Source organism: Pezoporus wallicus, unplaced genomic scaffold, assembly GCF_028554395.1.
Source record: "Pezoporus wallicus isolate ANWC-B61680 ecotype Strahan unplaced genomic scaffold, APGP_CSIRO_Pwel_v1 contig_3817, whole genome shotgun sequence".
Classification (NCBI taxonomy): Eukaryota; Metazoa; Chordata; class Aves; order Psittaciformes; family Psittacidae; genus Pezoporus; species Pezoporus wallicus.
In genome coordinates, this window is record NW_026635157.1 from 3623200 (window position 1) to 3648719 (window position 25520).

The 25520-nt window shown below is 40.9% G+C and overlaps 1 protein-coding gene and 2 long non-coding RNA genes across 12 annotated transcripts in view; 2 read left to right on the forward strand and 1 right to left on the reverse strand.

Annotated features, from left to right (window-relative positions):
* Positions 1-4916, forward strand: part of ARID1B (AT-rich interaction domain 1B) — a 329688-nt gene extending 324772 nt beyond the window's left edge. For all 10 annotated transcript variants that reach the window (XM_057406383.1, XM_057406430.1, XM_057406388.1 and 7 more), the window contains one exon: positions 1845-4916. In XM_057406383.1, coding sequence (XP_057262366.1) covers positions 1845-3557 — 1713 coding nt within the window. In that variant the 3' untranslated portion in view covers positions 3558-4916. The remainder of the gene's footprint in view (positions 1-1844) is intronic.
* Positions 3986-6431, reverse strand: LOC130597701 (uncharacterized). The gene is made up of 2 exons (XR_008971849.1): positions 6345-6431; positions 3986-4173 (listed from the first exon to the last, which is right to left on the reverse strand). It is a non-coding gene; the product is annotated as an uncharacterized LOC130597701 (long non-coding RNA).
* Positions 6432-15013: 8582 nt separating this feature from the next.
* On the forward strand, positions 15014-17649 carry LOC130597757 (uncharacterized). Its single transcript, XR_008971857.1, has 2 exons — positions 15014-15233; positions 17470-17649. It is a non-coding gene; the product is annotated as an uncharacterized LOC130597757 (long non-coding RNA).
* Positions 17650-25520: the final 7871 nt, after the last annotated feature.

Consider the following 25520-nt stretch of genomic DNA (forward strand, 5'->3'; position numbering starts at 1 on the left):
CAACAGTGAGCAACAAGAGATAGCTTTAGGTCAAATAGGGGAAATAATGAGCCTGAAAGAAGGGTATCTCTTGTAGAAAGGAACATGTAAGAATGTAGGAATTTTGGCACTGACATAAGACTAAATTCACTCTCATGATAGTACAAAGACAGTCCTAGAAAACAGTAGTATGTTAGTAATCTTGTGTTTCCATAATAATCTTTGCAAAACTGTTTAAAATGGATTTGTAGTTGTCTTTTGGTGACTGCTTGTCTTATTCAGAAGTTCCATACTAGGCTGTGGGATTTTTTGAATTGCTTATTTTCTGTTTGGTTTCTTCTTCCAGTAAATTAATTTTGCCCAGAAATATCAGATGGGCAATATAAAGGCTAAAATCCATTGTCCGTCCACAGGATGCAAGTAACACAGGATTTAACAATGTGTGCTTTGCCTCACTACCTCCCAGCATTTTTCAGCCCTGCTTTAATCATTGGCCTGTTAGGTGGTAGTAATAGATGGCATGCAGATAGTGCACATCATCTAAAATTTGTACAAATTAAATATTCAGTTTCTCTGCTCCATTCATTCCTTGGTTACTAATAGTGTAACTCATCTTTTTTTAAATATAATGACCTTTTTTAAATACAGACACAAATGGTACATTTCATCCCGCCTAACTTTAGAACTAGGGATATCTATAGCATGATTCATCTCACCCTGAAGTAGAGATCTAAAATAGGTCAGATGAATCATACCCTAGAAATGGCCTGTAAAAGACCATTGATTATAAAGGGAATCTAGACAATTAGGTTAGGTGTCTAACTGTTGGAGGTGTTTGAAGTGAAGTGAGGTGAACCTCCTCTGAAACCTGTTAGAAACTGCATTAATGCACCCTGTGCAAGTTGCACAGAATACCAGGCATATTTTAAATACAGGGTTTTTGTTACTTTTACCTTGGGGTCTGTTTCCAGTGGCAGTCAGGACTCGGGATGATGACTGATAATTTCTGCAGTTCATAGGCATCAGTTTGTTCTTAATTCTTCGAGGGTTTGGCAGTCATAAGAGAATACAGGACAGAAAAAAGGATGCATTTTGCTGAAAACCTATTAGCCCACAATTTTAAACACCACCACCACAATAAAAGCCAGACATCAGGCTGAATACATCAGAACAGCAAAGAACTTTTAATAATAAAGCCACTGAGGGTAAATTAATACCAAGTCCAGTTGCTGGCTTTCCGTAAGAAAGTGATTACAAATTAATTAAAAGGATTGAACCTAAATGAAGACTGTTTCTGAAGGGTGACTTAAAGCACCAGGCTCCAGTAACAATTTTTAAGTATTGCCAGGCAAAAATGGAACTGTTCCAATAGAGATAGGGTATTAATCTAGGATGTTGGTACCTAGACCCTGAACTGCAGATTCCTACACGACAGTTGGTTTTGGAGACTGAGACACAAAGGAGGAGAGGAAGAATTGTAAACTTCAGGCATCTAATAAAAGTACAAGTCAGAAAAACTATGTGAGTTAGAAAGTACTCTGTGCAGAACATGAAGGATGGCAGCCACTTCCAAGAGGACAGAACAGCTACGATAGATGCCTACTGTAGCTTAAAGGAGACATATGAATAAAATTCTGCACTTCTCATACCTGTAACAGTTCAAGCAAATGGAGCTATGATAGTTAGACACTACATACTGTTTGCACAGATGCTAGAAGAATTTTTCCTTTGATTAACTTCTGCCATGCAGGACCTAGTCACAAGTCCACAGCACTAGGAGTCTGGAAACATTCACAGGTGTATGCATCAATGTTCCTAATAACATTTCTTTTATCTGATTTTTATGTTCTTTCTTCTCCCCTCAGTTGTCTGGATTTCTTGAGCTTTTAGTAGAATATTTTAGAAAATGCCTGATTGACATTTTTGGAATCCTTATGGAATATGAAGTGGGAGATCCGGGACACAAAGCACTTGATCACAAAGCAGCCAAGAAGGATGATAGCCAGTCCTTGGCAGAGGATACTGGGAAAGAGGAGAACGATGAATGTATTGACTATTTTGATGAAGATGAGGAGGAAGGGGAGGATGAAAAGGTAGAAGGGGAAGAAAAGAGCATTGTTTTTTCCACTCCTGGTGCCATTGCTGATCCAAGTGAGAGGCCAAAACAAGCCAGTAAATTTGACAAGCTGCCAATAAAGATTGTAAAGAAAAATAATCTATTTGTTGTTGACCGATCTGACAAACTTGGACGTGTTCAGGAATTTGATAGTGGACTTCTCCACTGGCAGCTTGGTGGTGGGGACACAACTGAGCATATCCAGACTCACTTTGAAAGCAAGATGGAGATTCCTCCACGCAGGAAAGCCCCTCCTCCCTTGAACTCTCCAAGCAAAAAGAAGGACCTAGAGGGGAAAGGTGAATCTGAAGAACAACAAGAAAAAAGTATAACAGCAACCATTGATGACGTCCTCTCAGCTCGGCCAGGAGCATTGCCTGAAGACTCAAACTCTGGTTCCCAAACAGAAAGCAGTAAATTTCCTTTTGGGATCCATCAAGCCAAAAGCCACCGGAATATTAAACTGCTAGAGGATGAGCCAAGGAGCCGGGATGAGACTCCTCTATGCACCATAACTCACTGGCAAGACTCCTTGGCCAAACGCTGCATCTGTGTGTCAAATATCGTCCGTAGCTTGTCTTTTGTGCCTGGCAATGACACTGAAATGTCCAAACATCCAGGCTTGGTGCTGATCCTGGGAAAGCTGATCCTTCTTCACCATGAGCATCCAGAAAGAAAGCGAGCGCCGCAGACTTATGAGAAAGAGGAAGAGGAGGACAAAGGGGTGGCCTGCAGCAAGGATGAGTGGTGGTGGGACTGCCTCGAGGTCTTGAGGGATAATACATTGGTCACATTAGCCAACATTTCTGGGCAGCTAGACTTGTCTGCTTACACAGAAAGCATCTGTTTGCCAATTTTGGATGGCTTGCTGCACTGGATGGTGTGCCCGTCTGCAGAGGCACAGGATCCTTTTCCAACTGTGGGGCCCAACTCAGTTCTTTCGCCTCAGAGACTTGTGCTGGAGACCCTGTGTAAGCTCAGTATCCAGGACAATAATGTGGACCTTATCTTGGCCACCCCCCCATTCAGTCGTCAGGAGAAACTCTACGCTACTTTAGTTAGGTACGTTGGGGACCGCAAAAACCCGGTCTGCCGAGAAATGTCCATGGCGCTCTTATCGAACCTTGCCCAGGGGGACACATTAGCAGCAAGGGCAATAGCTGTGCAGAAGGGAAGCATCGGAAACTTGATAAGCTTCCTGGAGGATGGGGTCACTATGGCCCAGTACCAGCAGAGCCAGCATAACCTCATGCACATGCAGCCTCCACCTCTGGAGCCACCTAGCGTAGACATGATGTGCAGGGCAGCCAAGGCTTTGCTGGCTATGGCTAGAGTGGACGAGAACCGCTCAGAGTTCCTTTTGCACGAGGGTCGTTTGCTGGATATCTCAATATCTGCTGTCCTGAACTCTCTGGTTGCATCTGTCATCTGTGATGTACTTTTTCAGATTGGGCAGTTATGACATAAGTGAGAAGCCAAGCATGTGTGAGTGGAGATTAGAGGGTCACATATAACTGGCTGTTTTCTGTTCTTGTTTATCCAACGTAGGAAGGAAAAAAAAAAATCTTTGCTCCTCTGCCCCATTCACTATTTACCAATTGGGAATTAAAGAAATTATTAATTTGAACAGTTATGAAATTAATATTTGCTGTCTATGTGTATAAGTACATCTTTTTATTTTTTTTAACCAAAGTTGCTGTCTAGTACATTCAAAGGTCACACTTTTTTTTCCATAGATTATCCTTTTCAATGTTCTTTTCCATGTTTGTATTGCATATTTTTTGGGAAGCGAACTAGTGACTTTTTAAAAAAAATGTTATGGCAAACCATTGTATGATGGAAAAAAAATCTCACCACTTTGAAACAAAAAGGTGAAAAATAACCAACATACCAAGTTCCTGTGTGTTTTATTTTTTCAAATAAGGAAAAAATAAAAAAAAACTTGTATACCATCACCCAAAGCTCTGTGCAATAGAAGATTCTAGTGATGTAGGTGTAGGGGATCAAGGAGGGTGTCAGTCAGTAGTCAGAATACAAAACAATACTGGTTTCTCCTCAGGAGAAATGGTTACATTAGGCTAGGAGCAAAACAAAACAAGAAAGTCAAGTTAAAAGATTTTTCAGCAAAACCTGATGATAAACATCAATTGCTTCCTCACCAGAACTGTCTTGTCTACATCTGTTTTTTTGACCTTCCACAATGACAGTTCTTCACAATTCCTTTAATCATTTTTTAAAATATTTTTTTATTGCCTAAGGGCCGTGATGTATATAGAAGTTGTACATTAAACATACCCTCATTTTTTTTTTTTTAGTACAAAGTTTTTAGTTTCTTTTTCATGATGTGGTATCTACAAAGTGATAGTAGAATTACTTTTTCTTTCATTTGGGCCATATCTCCAAAAAATAATTGAAAAAAAAAAAGAAAAAAGAAAAAAACCCAACACAGAAAACCAACAACTGAGGGTAATGTACAAGTTTCTGTATGTATAAAGTCATGCTCTATTTCGGGAGAGCAGCCGATCACAATTTGCTTTATAAATCAAGGTGTGGAAATGGTTACGTATGGATTGATTTAAGAAAATGGTTACCAGTCTACAGACAAAAAAAAATATATACAGGAAAAAAAAAGAAGAAACACAACTTCAAAGATTTTTCAGTGACAAGAATCTGCATTTGTATTTCAAGATAATGTAGTTAAAAAAGAAAAAACTTGATGTAAATTCCTCCTTTTCCTCTGGCTTAATGAATTTCATTTATTCAGTATAAAATCTTTATATGTTCCACATGTTAAGAATAAATGTACATTAAATCTTGTTAAGCACTGTGATGGGTGTTCTTGAATAATGTTCTAGTTGCAGTGTGGGATATCGGAAAGCAAACTAATTACAAGAAAGAGCAATAATGATTATTCTCTTTCCCCTACTTTATTATTATAACCTTAAAAAAATATTACGCTATTGTATTGCAGCAACTTGCTCTCCTTTTAGAAAAGCCTTCTCACAGCACAGAGAAGTGTTTTTAATTCTTATTTATAAAACCACGGAGCCTCAAAGGGGAAGACATGGCTGGGAAATGATAGCTCTGACTATGCAGGTATCAAGTCTCCATGCTGTGTTTGGGGGACTGAAGATGGATGTTAGAAAAAGTGACAAAAGATTTTGTTAAAGCAATAACCAACTTGAAGAAATTGATCTGTATTCACTACCTGTAATTCTCTCTGTTGGTTAAAGGTGCAAATACCCCAGTGATGTGGGTATTTAGAATAAACACCCACCCACTTCTCGATACTGTATGTGTCATTGCATACTTACATGGCCTCTCATCCTCAGAGTCCCCCATTAAAGTGGATCAGGCTTTAATAGAGCACATCCATCGTTGTAATTGGTGGGAGATGGCCATTTCAGTTTTAGGAATTATCTGGTTTCAAATACAGCCACTCTCACCTGGTGATATCTTGTTGCTGAATATTGTTCAAGCACTAATTTTTTCTATTTCATCTTGGATCATTGACTTTGTTAGTGTGATCATAAAAAGCTAATAATAATCAATTTTCTTGGAATTGCCACATAATTACACTGTTAGTGGATATCCTCCTCCCCTCTCCAGTAACAATACAGAGGTACTTGAAAATTACAACCCCCTTTGGCATACTGCCCATTTTGTTCATATAGATTGCTGTAACATTAATATATGTAAGAGGATTTCAGAGACAGGTAGAGCACATACAATTATAAGCCAAGTTTGAAACGTGACTCCCTAGTGCCATGAAAAGTAATTTCTCCTTTTAGCTTTCCTTATTCGGTAGTTTCTCCACTCCCACATCACCTGCTGCAGCGGGCTGTCTTTCTCTGGCATATCGCTGCGTTCAGAAACACATGGTGAATTATAACCCACTTGTAACTTCTCATCACAGAAGGAGACATATTTCGGGGATGATTTTGACAGCTTAATACTGGGCAGTGTGGAAGTAGCATCCCCTGCTAAACTTATTTCTTACTAACATTTTACTGCTTGATATTATGCATGTATACAATCAAGCTGTTAAATAAACCCTCTGCTGAGCGATGCCCTTTTCTTGTCAAGGACAGAAAAGGACGTCTATTCTCTTCTCAGCATTCAGACCCAGAGTCCTCTGGGGAAACTACACCGGTGACAAAGCACTCTGAGCTGTCAGAGGCAACGCTTTAATGTTATTCAGGACTGCTCTGAGCCTGGTCAAACAACATGGTGAAGGGAAAAAACCCACCCCACTAGCCAGCCAGCCACATCATGTCCATATGTGTGTACCATTGCTGCCACTTTTCCAGCTGGACCAAGAACTAGCTGGGGAACTGGAGGAGTAGAAGGGAAAGGTTAATAATACAGAATCTGCCTGAGCGTGATTTTATGCTGTTACAGTAGGGGTAAATGATCTAAATCGCTGGATGATATTGCAGCACATTTATCAGAAGAAAGGTGAAGCATAAGAACACCAGTTCCCTCTGTTGTCTATGTATGATTTCACTTCTCCCACAATATTCTCTTAAACCTTTGGAGAAGATCTGCTTGTGAGGTTTGTGAACTTGACATGTTCTGACTGAATCCTGAACGAGCTTGAGCTGCTGTTGGCATTGTTCCTACAAGAAGTATTTTGGTTTTCAAATGTAAAACAAAAAATTTACATTTTGTTGCTGATGTGATCACAAGATACTCTGTACTGAAGCTCAAGCTAATACCAACAGAAAGGTGCAATGTTTGAAACTCTAAAACTGCAATGAGTTATTTAGGGGAAAGCAGCCAGTGTATACTTCAGACAATAATCAAACACAAATATTTGACTAATATACGTATATATCAATAACCTGCTGTTTGTCTGGCAGGCCCAAGCAACTAATTGCTTATAGACTGAAAGAGCAGCAATGAGCTACACAGAATCCCTGAATCTTACTGACTTTTAGAATTACTACAGGAATTAAAAGATGCCTATCCCCTCTGGCAGAAAAAAAAGTGATTTTTTTTTCTTGTTAACATAATTTCTTACACTATCCCTTCAAAAAAAAAACCCAACCAAACAACACAGCAGGCACATTTTCACCCAAAAGGAAGGATGCAGAAGAAAAATATATGCACATGCTTAAAGGCTTCTGCAGTTTCATCATCCTTTACTGTTTTACACCACGATCAGTGAACTCTGTGCCCTACATCACTACTGTGAAACTGTTACCTTTTGGGGCCTGGATACAGCCAGAATAAAAATGTATTTAGAGGAATATTGTTGCAAAAGCATATGCTTGTGTTCCATATTAATGATTCCTATACAGCACTTTCACAGTACAATGAAGATTATACTCCTTATTTTACAAAAAATGTGAAAACACCTCTCAGTAATAAAGAATCGAGTGTAGCTGTCATTTATGACAGAAACAGTTCCATCCAAAAAGATCCAGCCATTGCAGGGGGTAGGTTTATTTCAGCAAGTGTTTTAACCCATGTTGTTGTGCTTCACTCTCCTGCTGAAGCTTCTGTTCAATATTACTTAGTAGCAAAGAAAAAAAAAATAAATCACTATCATCTCCTCAGTTATCCCCTGTACAAGAGGAAGAATTGTAAGCAACCATAGGTGCAGATGCCCAACCTAACTTGAAACTGAACTGGAATATGAGAACTGAGCTGAGGTGGCACATAGCCAGTTCACCCTCTCAAGAAGCTGTGTGTAGGTTCCTTACTCTGCAAATAGTAGGACTGGCGCATCTAAAAAATAATACATATGTATTGCCCAAACACTGTAACAACACTGTCACAGAGGTCCATCCCTTCTGTGTTGAATTTTGAGATGAGTTGTTCAGAGAGGGATGACAACTACTAGTTTTATCTTCATTGACCTGGTAACATCAAATATATGGAAACCACACTGGCACACAAACCACAAAGCAGTCTCTGCTGCAAAAAGCTTCCTTTCCAAGTCATGAAGATGTAACTGCAGGTGGAGATAGACAGGAGAAAATAGAAACAAAAGCAAAAGTAAACTGAAAAAGCAGGTACCACTCTTGCAGAAGAGTAGAATTACAAAGACTTAGGCCATGGCCCCACACCCCCTGCAAATTTCATTTTCCTCAGGATAATTTGTGAAATTTCTGGGGCTCCCCCCTTCTGTTTTCTCATTACGAAATTTTACACTTCCCATGCCCAATTCATTTCCTTCCATCACTCACAAAGATTTTTTTTTTTTTTTTGTTAAGGATTACAGAGTCTGAAAGGAGAGAGCAGAGTACTGAGGGAGGAAAGGGAGAAAAGACATGGCCAGCTGGAGAGAGGCAGAACGTGAAAACAGAGCTGAAAGAAAAACATCCTATGTCCCTGCTGCATTGCTCTATTTTTACATTTGGGCTGTTACAGAGAAATTAATAATTAAACCAAGCAGGGGAATTTGGCATGTCATTGGTGGTTGGTATAAAGAAAAAGGAAGTAAAAAGATTTTAAGAGGCAGGAGGAGTAAGGGAAGGGAAGGCAAAGATGAGCCTAAACATGCAGACTGGTAAATGCAATTTTCAGTTAATTTCATTTACCTTTCAAATCCCCAAGATGGCAGGAATAGGGAAGGATTAATATTGTCTTTACTGTTAAATTCACCACAGTTGTTCATTTGTGCACTGTCAGAAATGGACTGTGGAAGTCTGGCCTTCCTTTCTGTGTTTGTCAGTAGTTGTGGGTACAGGAGACAGCTGTTCTGGGCTGCATACCAAATCCAGCTATTCATGCCTAAATGACTTCATTTGTGCTTCCAATTACTTATTCTAACAATTTCATTTCAATGCTCTTGTACAGTGTAAAAAACCATAGGTTTACACTTCACATTTGTTTTAACTGGCCTGAACTAGTGAGATGGAAGAGCAAGATCCTTATCCAACACCTTCAACAGAGCTATATCATCTTATCCTGCATTTGTTAATTTACTTGGTCTGTCATTACTTAGTATATATTGCATTTCCATTAATTAAGGATAGTTATTTACATTGAAAGGGTGATGGGGTGAAATTGCCTAGCAGAGTAAATCCCTAATGACTCAGGTATCTCTGCAATGTTTATTCAGGTCAGCAAAGAGACTCCTGAAGGACAAACATTCTGTATTTTCCTCCTCTATGGACTGTTTTAAAATGGCAACTCTATATATTATCATACGGGAGGGGGGGGGGGGGAAGAGTATTATTGAACATGAAAAACTGTTGAAACACATGCTCAGAGTGTATATGTATACATATGCAGCTGAGAGGAACGAAAAAAAATCTCTAGTACATGTTTTACTGTCAAATTATAACACAATTGCAAAATCAACTATTAAACCTCTTTTCCTCTAAGAGAGTTTGAAAAGAAACAATGCGCCGCTGGTTGCACTGCCACCACTGAAGCTTACAATGGACTCCTTTTAGAAGATTTTTATATATTATAGATATATGAAGGATGAAGCTCCATACAGAATGAATCACAGCAACTGAGAGATACTGATGTTTAAGCACAAGACCTCATCAGCGGTACTAGCTCTATACATTTTATATGCAGTTAGGGAAGACAGACTTAAGTTACATGTTACCAATATCCTGTACCCACCTAAAACATGTATTTCCCTATATTTCCATTTTAAATAGTCATGAATCTTTTCCCTGCCATGGGTCATTAAAGGGTAGTGTAGGAGAAGTTGTTCTTTTCATTTGTTCTATTTTTTTCTCTCCCAGTATTTACTCTCTAAGCCTCTCATGTTGCTTCCTTCCTTTCCCCTAAGCATTAGTACCAAATAGAGAGTCCTGTTTTTCTGAATAATTGAATAGCCTGGGTTTTGTCTATTATTGACACCTTTAGTATCTAAAGGGGATTTCTCCACTGTGCTGAATAGTATCACCAGTTCTTGAGACAGCAGCATCTCCTGAACATTCTTACCCCGCAGGGAAAAGTTCCTACAACGGACTCCCAGTCTTAACAGTGGAGGTGGCTGAGATGTGTCAAGCAGAGGTAAAGAAAAGAAAAAGACTTTGAGTTACACATTTGACATTTCTACACCTCTTCAAAAGACGGGTATTTTACTTACGGTAAGCATAAACAACCAAGCTTTCCAGTCAGCAACTACAACTTCCTCAGCTTTTCTATTATGAAGGGTCTTTTGGGTAAAGGAAGTTTTCTTTAAATAGCAAAAAACTGCTTGTTTGAAAGCACTTAGATGAATGACCACTGTACCCTGTGAAAATAGCATTATGACCTCCATAATGTCAGCTCTGCCACAACTCACTCTATCCCAGGCTCCTCAGCATACTTATCAGCCTAGCATTAGCATATGCCAACCTTCCACAACATGCATATCTGATCTAGGAAAGGCAACTCAAAGAACCAAAACACTGACTACTGGACAATCAGATGAGATATAGTTTGTTGCTTATGTATGCCATAAGGAAGAAAATATACCAATCTATAATGTGTAAGTACAGATTGTATCCATTAAACACTTTCTTTTAAACAGGACACTTTTAAGTTAATATCATTAGTTTATTTTATCTTCAGCTGCAGCTGTGACCTTACCTGAAGAGGTCACCATTGCTGGCCTGTGCCTCCTAGAAGTTACCACATCCCTGCAAACACAGCAGCACTGCTGGTAGTGGTACTGTTTCTCATCAAGTCCAGGCAAAGCAGGTTAAGCACCTGATGCACTCAGGTGTTCAGTTTGCTTCATTTTCCAGCCAGAAGAGTTTGGCAGCTGCTGTGACCATACACTCACAGTTATTCACCCATTACACTACAAACAACAATTTATTTGGCTGCCAACTCTCCAGGAGCCAGCTGATTTACCTCTCGGAGCATCCCAAAATGCAGTTTAAGAGAGCACTGACATGGACAAGGAATCCAGCCTGACTGCACAAAGCGCAGCACAGAATCTTGCCCCAGGTACTGGCAGATGTGGTACTGGAACAATAAACACAGGCTGAAAAGGCACCACAAAATATCCTTATAAATCAGCAAGGAGATTGGACAACTGCTATTAAATTCCTCTAAAAGCCAGTCTGATCTGTACTCTGTTTGCTTAGGTTTAAATGTCTGGATCTGCTGTTCGCAAAGTTACGCATTCTACTACAAGAGCTGAAGACAGGCTTCTCATTACCACTGTGTCTTGAGCAGCAACTGACTGATCCTTCACAAATGTACCCCAGCACCTGAAAGCCATGTGTGTAGCTTTGGGCAGCAGTGCCATCACTAAGTAGGCTCCAAAGTAAACCGATAATCTTATAATGTGTGTGAATTTGACATTTCCTCTCCATCAGCAGCACTTTTTTGCTTTGGCACTGAAAGTGGTGAAGTGAAAAGGCTTGAAGAGGGGTTGCCCCAGTTTTAAATTTTTAATTATTTAGCAGTCAGTGAGGAGTGATAAGAATACATGGAAAGAAGCCCCCACAGGTACTCCTGGTTGGACAGGACGACCTCATTCTCTACGGGTGTGTCCCAAACGCTCCTTTAGGCCCCGCTCCAGCCCCTCCTCCTGCACCATGCCTGCCTCTCCACATCCCGCCAGCTTCCACCTCCTCCACACTCACCCTGTCCGGCAAGAAGCCTCTCCCAGCCCCCCTGCTCTGACTGAGCCACCCCAGCCCCGATCAGCCCCGCCCCGCGACCGCCCTCGTGCCGCGGCCGTTGGAGCCCCCCGCCTTCCAGAACGTTCTCGCCCCTCGGCAGGTCACTGTGGTGGAACCCGGAGGGGCCGAGCCGCAGTCCCACACGAAGCGCCCCACTCCGCACGCATGGCAGTGCTTTACTAAGGACGCCTTTTAGGGAGCCCCAGTTCCCCCCAGCCTAGCCTTTCAGCTGCAAACATATCAATTACCACAAGCCCAAATTTATTGTTTGAACTGGTACTTAGCTTTAATGCTTTTTCAGTGCTTGTCATTTTAAATCAACTCATAAAACTCTTTACACGTGCTATTTAAATTAACTTTAATCCAAAGCCTTATCAGAATCAATATTAAGCAGGATTCTGCAATCTGCCGAAGCCTATTTACATAGGGAAAGCAGTGGGTGTGCTGCTGCAGGTGAACCAGGGGCAGCTATCCTGAGGTGGGCAACATGCTGCTGAGGAGCTCCCATGGGTGCACCACCGAACTTCCTAATCCGCAGTACCATGCGACCTTTATCTGCCTTTTTAATCAGATGCCAAAAGTCGAATACCGTTGGTGATTTCCTGAAAGGTCAGTCTTACTTTTATCTTTCCCCCTACTGAAAACAGAATGAAGTTAAGGTGACAATGTTTTGTGCAATCAAAACGGGGAGGTGGGTTTAAAAGCCTATGTATATATTTGAATAAATGTTTCTCTTTCACTAGCATGTGTTTATGTGAGTGCTCTATTTATGGCCAAAGCTGTTGCTATCAGTCTTTGGTAACCCAGCAATTAATATACTATATCGAATTTATGCATGTACAAGATCAGCTGTCTTAATTGAAAAAAAAAAATTAGGTCATATTGAAAGAAATACGAGTAGTAGTCATTCACTAAAAGAATCACTTCATCATCCTTAAACTATTAAAAATGGCAATCTTCACCTCATGTTTGTAAGTATCTGGTAATACGTAATTTTTAAGACCCTTCAGTGGTGTGATGATATGTTACAGATACACTCCTTCATGTTAATGGAATAGGAAGCTGAGAAAAGTATCTCCTGCTCCAAAAATCTTTGCCTGATAAAGTAACTGATAACATTTATTATATGACACTCAAGATCAAACAATAATTTTGCCATAGTGAATTATGAAGAATGGAAGCAGAGCAATCACCTTGAGTGTACATTTTCATTTTCTCATTAGTTTGCAGGCAGTGGTGTTTACTAGTGTTAGTATCAACATTATCCACTGTAGAGAAGTCAAATTTAAAAATCCATTATATAGTACTGTGTCTTTACAGTTTTTGAACGATCTTTTTTTGCACTTTCAGTTGCAATTAGACCCACTGCGCCTTTACCTTCATAGTAACAAGTTGTTGCAGTGTTTTTTGATATGACTAGATGAAAAAAGCAGACTGGCTGACTTCTATGTGAACTTCATCTTCAACAGCTTAATTTGAGAGATCACAAACTGTCATGGCTCTGTCTTCACACCTCACACTAAAGTTCTGCTTAGATGTTCCATTCCAGCCACAAGGCTTTGTAGTGACTGGCCTGCGTCATAATGCTCTTTGCCAGGCATTAAAAGGTTTGGAGCACTCTGAGCCTTTCCCTAACTCTTCTTTTCTCTAACCTGAAGAGTTGGCAAGAATTTAAAAGACTAAATGCTGGTCTTTGGCTTGGCAGCTACCAGTAACTCTTACAACACTACCTGCGTTGTTAAATGTGTTAATTTAAACCATCCTTGCAGGTGGCATCGCCACTGAAGCTGTGGGTTCTTTGGACTTTGAATTGGGTAACACATCCTTCACATTAAGAGAACTTCCTTATTTCATCAATTCATCATGAAGTAAAAGAAGGCTGAATCAAACTTACGCAGAGCAACAGTAAGCAAAAATAAGTACATTGAGTTCTCAGTACAGAATTTTCAATAACTGAGAGTATTATAATTTGAAGTGGGAGTTCTATGATTCTAAGTTTCCCGTATTTCCCATATTTCAGAGAGTATTTTCAATTTTTGAAGCAAGCCTTGTATAAAGGTAGGAAGTCGTTTTGTTAAGACAGATGACAAGGGCATTTGTAATTTTGAAACACTGATAAATAAGAGTACAATGTTTCAGTGCTGAATAATAATAAGTAACTTCTTTATAACAATGCTAACTGATATTTAATATAAAGCAGATATAAAATTAATCAGAATAATAGTTTACATCATTTTGTCAAAACTAAAGATTTCAAAGGTATTAAACATGGCCAAAACAAGAAATTCAGCTAGTTTGTTCAGAATGTTTTCCCTAATAAAAAAAAATATTTGAAAGCAGTAATTTTTTGCAAAACTTAAGTGCAGTGAAAGTTCAGTCCCCAACTGAAAAAACACACATTTTCGTCCAGAAAAAAAAGTGTGTTGGCTAGCTCTCAGCAGGGATAGGAATAAAAGAAAGAAATAAAGGACAGCATGCTGGAGAAGCTTACCAAAAACCCTGCTATTGGTGCTCCCTAAACAGTGATAAATGTTACTTCAAGCAAAGAAAAGGCAAGTTAACATTATAGTGCTCTCAATAGAACTAAGCACGTTATTGCCAAGGCATCTTCGTTTTTCTACAGGTTTCTCGTCAGCTGTATGAATTGTATAAGTCATGTTAGCATAGCAGCAGGTAACCAGCCATACCTTTGCTTCACCTGCTTACAGCCTTAGAGAATTCAGAGCTTTACAGTTCCTTGCTGGCAAAGGCTCTTTGTCTTATTGGCACATTAACTCAGCTTTGGCCTGCCACATATTTTAGTCTAACTGACAACATTCAGATTGCCATAAAATCAGTCAATAGCCTCTGATTCTACTAAAGTTGTGCTAAAACATACAACATGCTATTGCAAAGCTTCTGATCTGCCACTGCCTTTTAGTTAGGCTGCAGAAACTCACCTTCACAGGCAAAGGTTGCATAGAAACTTGCGTACATCCATTTCCTACACTGGCCTGGAAGCTCCTGCAAGGCAGCTACCTACTGTTTTGCTCTGAGGCTGTAACATATGGGAAAGATGCCTGGCTGCTCTCCAGAGCCTAGGCACCTGCAGCAGGTGAATCACATTGTAGTGAACCAGCACAGTCTCAATCAGCATCAGCTGTTCCATTAACAGAAAGAAATTATCCCAGAGGACTTGCAGCTCCTGGGTAGAATCTCTGGCTGCACAGGAGATTGTGGAAAACTAGTGGACTGAGAGGAAATATATACAAGCTTTTCCTGCACTGCTTCTGAAAGGACCTGTCCTACAAAGCTGTAGAGGATGAAAAGAGAGGGCTTTTTTTTTTTTTCCTTTAAATTTGTTGCAGGTTTTTTGAAAGGTTAGTCTGTTTAATTTGAATGAAATTTCTCTCATAGTCAGTTTGTGCTGCTAAAGAAACAAATGATTTGGAGGTACAGAATGGGGCCTGGTAAATGGTGAAGAACAAAGTAATATTGTGATAGGTTGTTGCAGACTTAAAAGGCACCTGAGGACAGCATGAAGCATATAATGAAGTCATATAACTGTAAGTAGAATTCAAGCATATCTTTAAGCATATGATGAAATTTAAAAGACTTCCTGAGTATTTGTATTACATGGAAACTTAAGCAGAAAAAAAATTCATAGCATTTTTATACCATCCTTCTGCCTACAGGTAACGTCTATGGCCAGGAGACACTGGCTTTCGAAGGTATTTGCTGAACACAGTTTCAAATGATGCGACATAATGAAACAGCAAGTTATGTTGGTAAGGGGTTTTTTTATGGTGGTTTTTTTTTTTCAATCTTTCTAGGACTTTTGCAGACTTTTTAGAGTACCTATGTTAAAAGTGTAGAAAGTAGCACTCTCAGTGTAGATTGTATGCTTCTAGTTTCTTCTTATTTTTCATTGAAATTCAAACAAACACAGCCTTCATTTGATAAGATACTTACCATACAAAATAATACTAAAATGAGAGAGGGAAAATCCTTTGAACCACAGCAGAGAGGTAAGATCTTGACATTATTTTTGTCTTTGGTTTAAAAAGAAAAAAAAATCTCTTTAAAAAGAGAAGGGAATTTCAAAGGAAAACATTTCAGTCCAGCAGGCTTTATATTTTTTCAACAGCATAAAAATTAAGTTTTCAAAGTCTTTTTTGTTCTCATCTGAGTAATGCATTACATTTGTTTAAATAACTAAATGTATAAATAATAAACATTTTGTAAATCTTCACGTGAAATAGTGATATTGAAGGAAAGCCTTTGAAGTGTGGATAGCTCCCTCTCATGGCCTCCTCCCCTCAATCTTCTTCAGATCTTGCAGAATGCTTTGCTGGGTCCCCAGAGGTACCTTTTGTTCCATTGAAGATTCTAGTTAAAGAAAGATGTTCAAATATTTTAACTGAGTTTTTGGGGTAGCATTAAGTTAAAACTGTACATCTTTCAATTTCCAGGACTTTCACTGCTCTGTTACTTAAGCTTCAAAGTTCAGTTCACTGAAGAACTGTTCATAATTTATAGCTCAACTGAGGATCTCTTTCCCTTATTTGCGTTTTAGTTCTCAGGCAAGTGGAAAAGGCAGATGTTATGAGCATAGTGTACATGTAAATATTGTTTGTGAAAAACATGCTGAGGCAAGGTATTCAGGCCTGACTGTTATGTTAGTGGGCTTCTGCTCTGCAAAGCTCACCTGGAGACGTCTGAAAGGTACTTGACACATTTGGAAGGCCAGCCACTTTAAAACATTATGTGTCTAGAAAGCTTTATGAAAATCCTGACTTCTTGGGGATATATTTATCCACAGAGCAGGGTCTCATCATAAAAGTTTCTGTGTTTCATAGAATAGTTAGGGTTGGGAAGGACCTTAAGATCATCTAGTTCCAGCCCCCCTGCCATGGGCAGGGACACCTCACACTAAACCATATCACCCAAGGCCTCGTCAAACCTGGTCTTGAACCAGGTCTTGAATGTTTACCAATAAGCATACTTTGGTCACAATAGTGAAGAGTCAGTCTGTGGGTTAAAAGTGAATTCATGTGTCTTTATTTTTTCCTAAGTTTTCTGAAACTATTGGCATCTTGAGAAAATGGGACTGGGGCATGGAGGAGGAGGGAGGTTATGAGATGCAAGCTCCTGTTGTTCAGGAACTAGGTTCCAATCATAAAGTTCTTGATTCTTGGGAGTAGGGCAGATGCCTGCACAGAACCCCATTTACATTAATGGGATTCTTTACTGGTCAATGAACCTGCCTTCATACATCAGTATCACAGGATCAAAGCCTGAAATTTCTCCTGGAGAAAATAACTGAGTTGCTCTGTAATGCTAATGCTTTCTAGTCACTGCTTTCTAAGCCTAACATGATCAAACTAGTGGAAAAAGATACTCTGGGCTATTAAACCTTATCTACCCAGTCCCAATGACCTGTGCTTTCTGGCACTCATGCAAATACCAGCAAGCTGAGCTTTAATTATTTCTAATCCAATAAATAATAAAAAGAACAAGATTTTTTTGTTTGCTTAAAAGTGTCAATTTAGGAAGGCTTTTAAAGATAGTGTTTATAGGAAAGCACAAATGCATAGCATGTTAGCGTTACTGATTAGTTTAAAACATTGAATACAATAATCCATTATTTTAATTAGTTTTCTAAATTGCTGGCAAAAATAACAGAGGGATGCTGTCTGCAGTGAGGTAAATGCTTCCTTGTAATCGTTTTGGATTTTGCTCTAACCTTTAATGAATTTATTCTTGTAATGGCAAGAACATTATTTTTATTCCCACACTTAGGTTAGGGAAGCTCACACGAAAGAGCAAGGCATCTGGGAACTCAGCAGAGTTTTGCTTTGACAAATGACCTCATTTACCACCTTGACAAACACTGACTGTACTGACCAATGTTGCATACAGCTCTGATTTAAGCCATCACTACACAGAAATTGCCAGTTGCTGCCCGTTTCCTATGGCTCTGCTGGGGAGCTGTTTGTGTGAGCTCTGCCTTGCACAATAAAATGAGCCCGGAAAACTCATGCTGCATGTTTCAGTGGGTTACACTAGCTTGGCTGATTCTGTCTGAATCAAGCTGTCATACAAACTGCTGCAGGAGCAGAAGAATGTCAGTGGTCCTTCCAGATGAGGCAGTTGACATATATTGCTAGCCCTAAGGATTGTGGTGCATCATGAGACAGAAATTCACTCCCACCTATTTGTTCTAACCTTCTCCTCCCTTCCCTGCTAACATTTAAATACCATTCACACTTCCTGCTTTCCTGAGATAGAAGTCCTCAGAACTGGAGGCTGTGTACTCCTTTTGCAAAGCAGTAATGGTTTTGCCCACTCCTCTTTATTTCCAGTGAATGTACTCATTGTGAAGGTGACACTGTTAAATACTGTCCTAATGATTCTTTTAAGCATTTACTAGTGGTTGCCAAAGTTAGCTCAGATAGTCTTTTCATCAATTCTCCAGGATACAGAGGAGGACCTAGAAAAAGCTAGGAGGATTAGCCAGGTTAATAAATGGTTAAGATGGTGGTGTCATAGTCAGGGGTTTGGGTGTCTTGAGCACGGGACCCAAGTTAGTAGGCCAGGTCTACTGGGTGCTGGTTTTGGTAGGCTGACTGGTCAAGGAGGCTTTAAACTAGATGTGTTGGGGGAGAGGGGTATCATTCCATCCGAACACAACCAGTCAGTTGCCAGAACCCATAAGAAATGCTGGGAGCAATATAGACATATCCCAGCCGCTCCAGCCAATGAGCCAGCTTCATTTGGAGCTCGGCTCAGATGCCTCTATACAAATGCCCATAGCATGGGGAACAAACAAGAGGAATTAGAGATGTGTGCACATCTATGGGGGTATGATATAATAGGCATCGCAGAAACATGGTGGGATGGCTTCTATGACTGGAGTGTTGGAATGGAAGGTTACAGGCTCTTTAGAAAAGACAGGCCTGGCAGGCAGGGAGGGGGAGTTACCCTTTCTGTTAGGGATAGGCTGGAGAGTATGGAACTGTGTCTGGGGACAGGTGAGCAGTCCACAGAGAGTTTGTGGGTCAGGGTTAAAGGGAATATAGCTATGGGAGACATTACTGTGGGGATCTGTTACAGACCGCCTGATCAAGGAGAACCTGCGGATGAAGCACTCCATAGAGTGATAGGAAGAGCCTCATGCTCACAGGCCCTTGTTCTCATGGGTGACTTCAACCACCCTGACATCTGTTGGAAGGACGGTATAGCCCGGCACAAGCAATCCAGGAGGTTCCTCGATTGTGTGGAAGACAACTTCCTTCTGCAAGTAATAGAGGAGCTGACAAGGAGAGGTGCCATGCTTGACCTCGTGCTCACCAACAAGGAAGGGCTTGTTGGGAATGTGGTGCTCCAGGGCAGCCTTGGTTATAGCGATCACGAGATGCTCGAATTTGAGATCCTCAGGACAGTGAGAAGAGCATGCAGCAAGCTCACTGCCCTGGACTTCAAAAGAGCAGACTTTGGCCTCTTCAGGAACCTGCTTAGGAAGGTTCCATGGGATATAGCCCTAGAGGGCAGGGGGGCCCAAGACTCTTGGTTGATATTCAAGGATCACCTGCTACAAGCTCAGGAGGGTTGCATCCCAACCAGAAGGAAGTGCAGCAGGAGGGCCAGGAGACCTGCTTGGATGGATAAGGAGCTCCTGAGGAAAATTCAAATGAAACAAGAGGTTTATAAAATGTGGAAGCAAGGACAGGTGGCCTGGGAAGAGTACAAGGATGTTGTCAGGGAAGCTAGGAACCAGGTTAGGAAAGCTAAGGCCCAGTTAGAATTAAACTTGGGTAGGGATGTGAAAGATAACAGAAAGGGACTCTATAGGTACATTGCAAATAAAAGACAGACTACGGACAATGTGGGCTCTCTCCAGGATCTATCAGGAGAGCTGCCTACCCTGGATTTGGAGAAGGCTGAAGTTCTGAATGACTTTGTTTCCTCAGTCTTCCCTGCCAAAGGCTCTGACCACACCATCCAAGTCTTGGAAGGCAGACACAGGGACTGTGAGAATGAAGACCTTGGGCCCACTGTAGGAGAGGATCTGATTTGAGACCATCTTAAAAATCTGAACATGCACAAGTCCATGGGTCCTGATGAGATCCATCCACAGGTCCTGAAGGAGCTGGTGAATGAAGTTGCTAAGCCACTGGCCATCATATTTGAGAAATCAGGGCAGTCAGGTGAAGTTCCTGACAGCTGGAAAAAGGGAAATATAACTCCCACTTTCAAGAAGGGGAAAATGGATGACCTGGGGAATTACAGACCAGGCAGTCTCACCTCTGTGCCTGGCAAAATCCTGGAGGAGTTTCTCCTGGAAGGCAAGCTAAGGCACATGAAAAACAACAAGGTGCTTGGTGACAGCCAGTATGGCTTCACTAAGGGGAAATCCTGCCTGACCAATTTGGTGGCCTTCTATGATGGGGCTACAGAACTGATGGACAGGGGTAGAGCAGTTGATGTCATCTACCTGGACTTGTGTAAAGCCTTCGACACTGTCCCACACAACATCCTTGACTCTAAATTGGAGCAACATCAATTTGATGGATGGACCACTCAGTGGATAAAGAACTGGATGGATGGCTGCACACAGAGAGTTGTGGTCAATGGCTCAGTGTCCAGCTGGAGACCAGTAACGTGTGGTGTCCCTCAGGGATCGGTGTTGGGACCGGTCTTGTTCAACATCTTCGTCGCTGACATGGACAGTGGGATTGAGTGCGCCCTCAGCAAGCTGTATGGTTCAGTTGATACCCTGGAGGGAAGGAATGCCATCCAGAGGGACCTTAACACACTTGTGAGGTGGGCTGATGCCAACCTCATGAAGTTTAACCATGACAAGTGCAAGGTCCTACACCTGGGTTGGAGCAATCCCAGGCACAGCTACAGGTTGGGCAGAGAAGAGATTCAGAGCAGCCCTGCAGAGAAGGACTTGGGGGTGCTGGTTGATGAGAAAATGAATATGAGCGGGCAGTGTGCGCTTGCAGTCCAGAAAGCCAACCGTATCCTGGACTGCATCAAAAGGAACATGACCAGCAGGTAGAAGGAGGTGATCCTGCCCCTTTACTCTACTCCAGGTGAGGTCTCACAAGAGCATTGTGTGCAGTTCTGGTGTCCTCAACATAAAAAGGACCTGGAACTGTTGGAACAAGTCCAGAGAAGGCCATGAGGATGATCAGGGCCTGGAGCACCTCCTGTATGAAGACAGGCTGAGGAAGTTGGGGCTGTTCAGCCTGGAGAAGAGAAGGCTGAGTGGAGACCTCATAGCAGCCTTGCAGTATCTGAAGGGGGCCTATAGGGCTGCTGGGGAGGAACTCTTAGTTAGAGACTGTAGTGAAAGGACAAGGGGTAATGGGTTAATACTTAAACCAGGGAAGTTTAGATTGGATATAAGGAGGAAATTCTTTCCTGTTAGGGTGCTGAGGAACTGGAATGGGTTGCCCAGGGAGGTTGTGAATGCTCCATCCCTGGCAGTGTTCAAGACCAGGTTGGATGAGGCCGTGGGTGATATGGTTTAGGGTGAGGTGTCTCTGCCCATGGCAGGGGGTTGGAACTTGATGATCTTAAGGTCCTTTCCAACCCTAACTGTTCTATGATTCTACAAAGTTACACCTCCTGAGAGTGCAGTGTAACATTAGGTTACATCATGCCTTCCCACAGACTGTGTGTTCATATACTGCATAACCTCCAGCCATATTTCATCAGAAGGGTAGGCAGGATTTTTCTGAAGGAGACACAGGTGTCCAGGTAACTTGGAGATGAAGGAGGCCTTGGTGAGAGAAGTTTCCCCATCACCTGTGGGAGGACAAAGATGAATCATGAAAGGGGCACTGAGTGACCTGAAGTGGGAAGTGTAAGCAGCAGTGAGTGTTACTAGTATTCTGATCTGAGAAGAGCAGGTGTGTGTTTTCGGACTTCGAACATCTTCAGTACACCATCACATCACATGCATTTATGGAACACTGTACACTGCTCACACTTTCTCTGAATATCAGTCCTTTGATCACCAAGCAGGCTTACCCAGCACAGGAGGTAACAAAAGAGAGATTCTGGTAGTATGTGAGCTTGTGCTCTCCAGCAGCCGTACACCTCTTCCCTTCCTGGTCTTGTGACTGGACACCAATGTATCACCCTTACACACCACAGTGCCTTCGCACGTGTCTTGAAAGGTGTGAAAAAGGAGGCAGAACACGTGGAAGTGAGTGACAGAAGGAGGTCAGTCCCTGAGACTCCCTTTTTGTAAAAATACGGGCTTCATTTTGAAGGGAGTTCTTTGCTCTGACAATAAGCAAACTCTGAAATAGGTTTGTGCTACACAGAATGATAGTGTAACTAACATTGGTCTTAATGCAAATTCACTGAAGTGTTTGCTAAGTTTCCCAGTGGCTGCTTTGTGACAAAGCTAATGGTGCAGGGAAAAATCTTTTGATATTGGTTTGTGCATTCACATAAGCACCAAATGAAAGCCAGAAGTTTAAATACAGTGTTGTAATTTTAAGGTTTCTTTTCTTTTCTTTTTTTTTTTTTTTAATCTTATCAAAAATTATTGGTTTTCATTAGTAAGTGGTTTTTGTATTGAAGAAAACGTTGGTTTGGATATAAGTACAGATTTCAAAGAGGCCTCTGAGATTCGGGGTCAGTGGTGCAAGAGAGAGAGAGGAGTCTTCGGGGAAGGGGAGAGTAGTCATAAGATACTGGGGAAGGGACACAGCTATTATGGCTGGGGAGAAATAGGCAGAAAAATGTGTGCATGAGAAAGAAATCTGATTAATATTGGTCCTGTTGGTATTGCCATCTCTGGAGTGTAAGAAATTGTCTCTAGATGAAAGCTTTTCTTGTAGAAGCTCAGAGTAGACACAACAGTGAAGCAGCTATTTATTAACATTTTTGCAAAAACTGGGTGTCCTAGCAAGTAGGCACACACAGCAAAAGCAGAATTTTGATTTGTATTTCCTATCCCACACACAAATTCCCTCCCTTGTTTCCCCATTGGTTGGGTACTCCAAGGTTTACAACCTATCCAATTCATATAATCTACATGCTAACTATTCTGCCTCTGTTTATATCTCCCCTTACTCTATTTTGTATGCCCCTTCCTCAGATTTATTTCTCTCCTTTTATGGTTTGATTTCATAACTCTCTGGCATACATGTGGTACCCCAACTTACTGTTTAACTACAGAACCAGTTTGCACCAACTTAGTTTCATAGGTTGTCCAAAGATAGCATTCTTTTTAACCACAGTGTGTCTAATTCATGGTATTTCAAACCCTTTGTTTTGTTCCCTTAGTGTCTTAGACCCAGCACCAATATTGCAAAGCCCGATCCCCAATATGCGGAAGTAACACTGTTTTCTTTCACGTGGAGTGCTGGCTTTTTCCTATGCTGTTTAGTGCAAGGTCAATGATTTTTAAAAAACTGAATCTGTGATTGTCCTGCTAAGTCTCCCCTTCTCACCTCAGTTTCTGCTCTCTGAACTTCTGCTCTGGCTTCCTGTCTACGCTGTTTATCCGGCTCATGTTTTAATGCCTGTAGGTGATTCTTGCCCTTCACTGATAGCATGGAGACAGTAAATTTTGTCTTTCCCTTTCTTGCTTATTCATGACTTTGCTCAGGCCTTCTGACAGTGCTTCAGAACAAACAGTAATAGTACAGTTCATTACAAGTCTTGAAAACAAAGCATGTCAAAAATTGAATCAATGCAAATAGTCTTTCTGTGGGAATAACTCTCCTCACCTCAGAGCTATTTTCAGCCTTTCTTTGTATTTATTGGCTTTTGTGTGGGTTTGTTGTTTTTTTTTTGGTTCCACTGTTACTTTTCCCTGTCATAATGTTCCGTTATTCTTGTACTGTGTTTTGACCTAATTTAGGACAGTAGTCTGAGTCTCAATACAGATGTTCAGGTGTGGTACCAGAGAGCAGAACTTACTCGAGAGTACTTATTGCAATGTGTTAGGGTGCACTGCATGAAAATAAATCTTGCTTTGTTTTTTGCAAACTGTGTCAGTATTAAGGGTTTGCAGTACTGCAATTACTTCACTGCAGCGTGAATTTCTCTCATATTCCACATCCTACAGGATCAAGAGGCAAGGACCCCTGTCTTGTTACTGGATAGTAAAATAACATGCTCACATCCATTAGGTGTAAATAATAGACGACAGCCCTTCCCTGCCTTTTTCCCGCACTAACTAGGATTGGTCTGCATCTATAGGCAAGTGTGTCTTTTTTGGTCTCTGTATGGTGATGGAACTACTCATAATTTTGGTTCACTAACCTTCATAATACTCAAGGAGACATTTGGAAACATAAGTGCATTTCTAAGCATACGCAGTGTATCATTACTCCCAAACTGATTTCACAGGGCATTTGTAAAGTGTGGTATCACAAATGGTCTGCTGAGACAGAAAAGAAAGAATATTTTTCATTGGCATTAATTTGAGGAGAAATAGGAGTCACAGGAATGGAAGAGCAGTAAGAAAACCAGAGGATGATCTTAGAGGCTGCAAATAGATCAGCCTTATGAAAGGCTGAGAGGAGGATATAGTCCTTTCTAATTTGAAGGAATAATCTGAAAACAGCCTTTAGACATTTAGAGATCACAAATGCACAGACAGTAGTCAATAGGAAACTGGAATTTGCTGGTTAGTATGACACAAACTTGCTATTTTTCATTTGATGGAGCTCCAGAAAAAGCTCTGATGATAACCCCCATCTGTCCTAAGTCATTTAGCAACAGTTCCTGATTCAGTACCACCTGAGCATGAAGAAATGAAATACCGTCTGTAAGAATGCGTGGCTCCTAATGCTTCATTTGCACACTCCTCAGGTCTCAAATCTATTAACAGAGCTCCAGGAAATCTTGAATTTAAAGTATCTGACTGCACTAAGCTTTGCGCTTGACTAATCAAGTCAAACATTGTCTTCTAATCAGATTTACAGGTGTGAACCTGTCAGGATGTGGGGATAGGCCACGTAAACATGCAGAGAGATTCAGATAGCTGCCCAGCAGTATCTGAAATGACAACCTGGCCAAGACAGCGGAATAGTGGATTCCTTAAAGCATACTGCTGCAGGGATTGAGTGAATTATCCGTATTTTCTTCCACATACTGTGTTTCTGATGAGTGGCATTTTAAAAAATCTGTTCCTTGAAAAAAACTACCTTCAAGTAGTCCATATTCTTGGATAATCTGAACTTCCAGGTAAGATGCCCAAAAGCAGAGGCAAAAGCATAGAACTGTTGCTAAGGAGGAAGAGGTTATGGGGGGATTGACAATGAAGACACTGTTAAAAAAACACTCTGGGATAAACTTCCCATTGTACTGCTTACACACAGACATATTACCTACACAGATACCAACCAGGGTTTAGGGATTTTACAGATAACCTGGGAGCTATAAGTGTGACAGCATAATAGCTAATTTCCATATAGATATTTCCATGCTTTTTCTTGCTATAGGTTCTCCTTCTATCTGCATCTCATAAGTACAAGAGTTTTCTGCCAACAGAATTTATTTTGGTTGTGTGCTTTGAACACTCAGTTGGAGTTTGGCCTAATGGTGATGCAGTCGTATCCAAAAAGAAGTTACTGTAAAACTTTCTGAAAGCAAATCAAAACATATTTACATCAAAATGGTGTATAGCATAGTACCCCAACTCAGACTCCATCTATAGTTGCCTTTGATCATACTGTACATTCAAGTATGTATATTTGAATAACTACACATTATTAAATATATCCTATGTAGTCTGAGGGACAGTGTGACACCTGTGGAGCAGGAAGACAACAAGTTAGTGCTTTAGGATGCTGATCTAACAGGAGTAACACAAA